General features: G+C 38.3%; 1 protein-coding gene across 1 annotated transcript in view; it reads right to left on the reverse strand.

Annotated features, from left to right (window-relative positions):
* LOC106868554 (protein FAM184A) overlaps nt 1–2,799 on the reverse strand; it is a 73,359-nt gene extending 70,560 nt beyond the window's left edge. Inside the window, exon 1 of the mRNA XM_052972605.1 lies at nt 2,641–2,799. Coding sequence (XP_052828565.1) covers nt 2,641–2,799 — 159 coding nt within the window. The remainder of the gene's footprint in view (nt 1–2,640) is intronic.
* Nucleotides 2,800–3,973: the final 1,174 nt, after the last annotated feature.

Genomic DNA, 3,973 nt, shown 5'->3' on the forward strand with positions numbered 1-3,973 from the left:
ATATATATATATATATATATATATATATATATATATATATATATACACACACACACACACACACATAAATATATCGTCAGTAAATCATAAATCCGAAAGAGAAGCACATTCCCTAAGTTATAGCGCGGTAGAGTAAATAGGTATAGATAATTATGGCCGGCCTATCGGGTAACCTTGGGTTTCGCATCCATAAAGCACTTAGCTTTACAGCGTTTCTACATATTCTTTCTTTGAGGACAAGAGTATTTAAAACATTTCCCTTTTTTTTGATGCAGGGGAGTGATTAGCAGGGAATGTGACTGCTATTGTTAGCCTGTTGGGTGACCATGTAGAGTCAATTTCATTCACTTAAGTACAATGTGTTATCTATGTGTGACAATATAATAGTGTTGCATACACAGCATAGTATATTGAATTTTACATACAATTCAGTGTGTCAGGCACGCATGGCTGTACAGTGTACTATAAATTGTTGGAGTGTAAACCCCCACCCCACAGGTGAGCTCTGATCAGGGCAGACCCTTAGAATGCAGATAGACAGCTAAACAGATGTTATTCTAGTTATAATGCCTCCCTCTAGTTGAGGACAATGCTACACATTCTGATATGTAGAGGTTAAGAATAGGGTTGTAGTTTGACAATCTGGACATGTTGAATTGTCTCTGCTGTCCAGTCCATTTCTGTATACTTAGACTTAGATATATTTTGCCTGAACTAAAAAAAAAAGCGGGGCCTGAATGCTCACAGAGGGTTATCTTTCATCATAGAACTACTTCAACTGGGCTGATCTGGGGATTTAAACAACAAGTTTAGGTTTGACAAGTTTAAACTCAGGGGCAGCAGACACCCAGCACCAAGTGAATATTTTACTTGAGATAGCTGCTGTGCAAGTTTGTCCCTAGATAAATTCCTCTGGTACAAACACCAAGTACCAGGTAAATATTTTACTTAAGATAGCTGCTGTACAATAGTCCGTCCCTGGTTAAACATTTTAAGAAGGATTCTTATTAGAGTGTAGTCTTAAATTACTTTAAGAATAAACATTAGGTTCTGAACTTTTCCAGAGCACCATCCATCCATTACAGGTCACACTGTAGATATATCATCTACAGCACAAGCTAACAAATTAGCCTTTTCGTAGTTGCACGGCCTGTTAAAAATAGTAGTCGAATCTCGCTCACACCACTTAAAGGGAGAGAAGTTAAAAATTATAGTCCAAAAATTATATTATGGGTCTGGAAAAAAAACTGCAGTCATGTCTGGAATGCCCTAAGGGTTCTTAATATACTAGCGTCATGTTACAGAATCTCAGTCTGAGTCAGCATAGGTTAAGTGAGCTGGTTACAGACACAATGCAGCAATGGCGTAGCAAGGGTTCTCAGCTCCCCCCGACCCCTGTCCGTCCACCCACGAGAGAAGGGAGGGACACCGACACTTTTGATGTCCCCGCCGTAAGTTAAGATATGTTAGACTAGAGGTAATTTTGCGTCCCTAGGAAAGGTGAGCCTTGCAGCACTTTTCCAAGATAAGAGGTCCCTCTTTCTTCGACATTTAAAAACCATAGATTGTTCCGGTATGTTGTCCGACACCATATTGAACCATTATCTATGATTCCTGAACCACAACGGAAACAGTTAAAATAAGGACACAATGTTAGTCTTAATAGAAGAATATTTTCTATCATAGACTAAAAGCCAAGAATTTTATGAGGAACAGTCGATAAAATCGTCTAACTCGCGAGTTTATTTTATCGATCTCGTCCCAAATTCAAAGCAGTTAAATAAGAAAAATTTGTTATTTTATGAAACAAGTTCGAAAGAGACAAACAATATTCGTTTTTAGTACGTGTCCCTAAGTTGTCGTTTAACCCTGGCTAACATTGCTTGAGCAAGTCTATGGTCAAAAGAATTCCAGCCTTAACCATCCAGTTTTTTAAGCATATTTTAAATTAGGTGATATTATATCGAAGTTTTGCCTAAATTATATTGTCTTTATGTGCCTTCCCTATTCTTAAAGACGGTCAGGTGTACTGAGGGAGATTTGGCTGTTCTTTCTAACAGGTCGAGTGGCCACATAGAGGTTTCCTAGTTGGCTCGTGTCGATGGTGTTTAACCACAGGTCAACCCTGATCAAACGCATGAAGAACGGCGTTCCTACCAAGACGAATCCGTCTTTTTTTTTTTTTTTTTGTCAGGACCACACTGTCCAACATATCTGTTGTTGCATAATACCAAATCAGAGCTAATTGAGCAGACTTATAATCAAAAGAATCTCAGACAGGACCATTCTGCCTTTTGTACATCTAAAAGTAAAAAGGCTAGTATGTCTTGCCTTAAAAAAAAAGGAAAGAAGAAAAGAAACGTAAGGTATGATTTGATGGGGGTTTGGCTGTTATTTCTAGCTGGTCGATCGACTACGTAGAGGGTCCCTTATTGGTTCGCTGACCAGAGGATTGCTTCCTACTCCGTCCCGAAAGAAGAAAAACGGATGAAAAAAGGGACGGTATGTTATGATTTGAAGGAGATTTACGATATCTCCAGAAAGCCGGGCGGTTGCGTAAAGGCTTGCTCCCTAGTCTCGTGTCCCCAGGTTATTTTAGTAGTTTGGTCAGCAGAAGAATTTAACAAACAGGCAACTTACCTTCGTCAACTGGGCGATTTTCTTGGACATTTTGTGATGCATGTCATATGTAAGATCTCCGTCTTTTGTTGACGATCCATGAGGTAAAGTGGCAAATTTAACATTTTGCTGTTGGTAGAAATTATTTGAATAAGACATTCTGGTGCTGCCAGTCGCCATTTTTTGGCTTGAAACCAAAAAAAACAGCCCAGCAATGGGGAAAAAACTTAACAAGAAAAAATAAAGAGAAAAAAAATTGTTAAACTTCGAAGATTCTTGCTTTTATAATATTGGTTCCTCTGATGATCGGTTTTATTTCATTGTAATTATTTTATCAGCAATCCTAAAAAATGGGTAATCAATAATAACTATAGTCGAGTTAGATAACGAAAAGTCTGTGTAGTTCTGCGATGCTTATAAAAGATTTGTGATGACAGGAATAAGAAAAAAAAACTAAAAGAAAAGTTGGTTGGCGAAGATCTGTTATAAAAATGATCGTAATAGTAATAATGTATAATCCATCCACGTTTTAACCCCAAAAAATTACGAAGAAGTAGCAACTAAACCATGATTGTTACTTGATTTCCTTCCAGGACCGAGCAACGGCTCTAAGTCACCGGCATCTCAACAATAACAGCAGCAACAATAAAGAGCATCATCACCATTTAGACTCCATGGTACCAAGAACAGCGCACGCCTCTGTTTTGGCTTGCGGTAACTATGTTACCGTGTATACATGGATGTGAGTGTGTGTGTGTGTGTGTGTGTGTGTGTAAATGTCAATGTCGAGATAGGTTATCTCATGTGTGTGTATATATACATACACACGCATATGAATGTGTATGTTTGTATGTATACTAGTGTCGAGATAGGTTATCTCATGTGTGCGTGTGTGTGTGTGTGTGCGTGCGTGCGTGTGTGTGTGTGTGTGTGTGTGTTTACTAAGTCTCGTGAGTACGCGTCTCGGCTGCTGAATGTTTGTGTGCGTGTGTGTATGTTTGTGTATGTTTGTGTATGTGTGCATGTTTATACCTTTTAATAGATGTGTGAAAGAAAGAAAGAAAGAAAGAAAGAAAGAAATTGTTAGAGATAGGGGGGAAAAGAAATAACGAAAGAAAGAAGAGAGGGAGGGACAAAAAGCGCGTCTACAAAGTATGTGCATGTGTGATTATGTATGATGTATGTGTATGTTTATGAAGCTACGTATGTAGGCCAATATGTAGCTAAATGTGCATGCGAGTGTGTCCTGCTAAATTATGTGTCTGTCTATGAAACTGTTTATGAACCTGATTACGAATTTGTTTTTGTTGCGAAGTTATTTATGGGACTGTATGTGTGTGAGTATACATATATA

Source organism: Octopus bimaculoides, chromosome 14 (genome assembly GCF_001194135.2).
Source record: "Octopus bimaculoides isolate UCB-OBI-ISO-001 chromosome 14, ASM119413v2, whole genome shotgun sequence".
In the NCBI taxonomy this organism is placed as follows: Eukaryota; Metazoa; Mollusca; class Cephalopoda; order Octopoda; family Octopodidae; genus Octopus; species Octopus bimaculoides.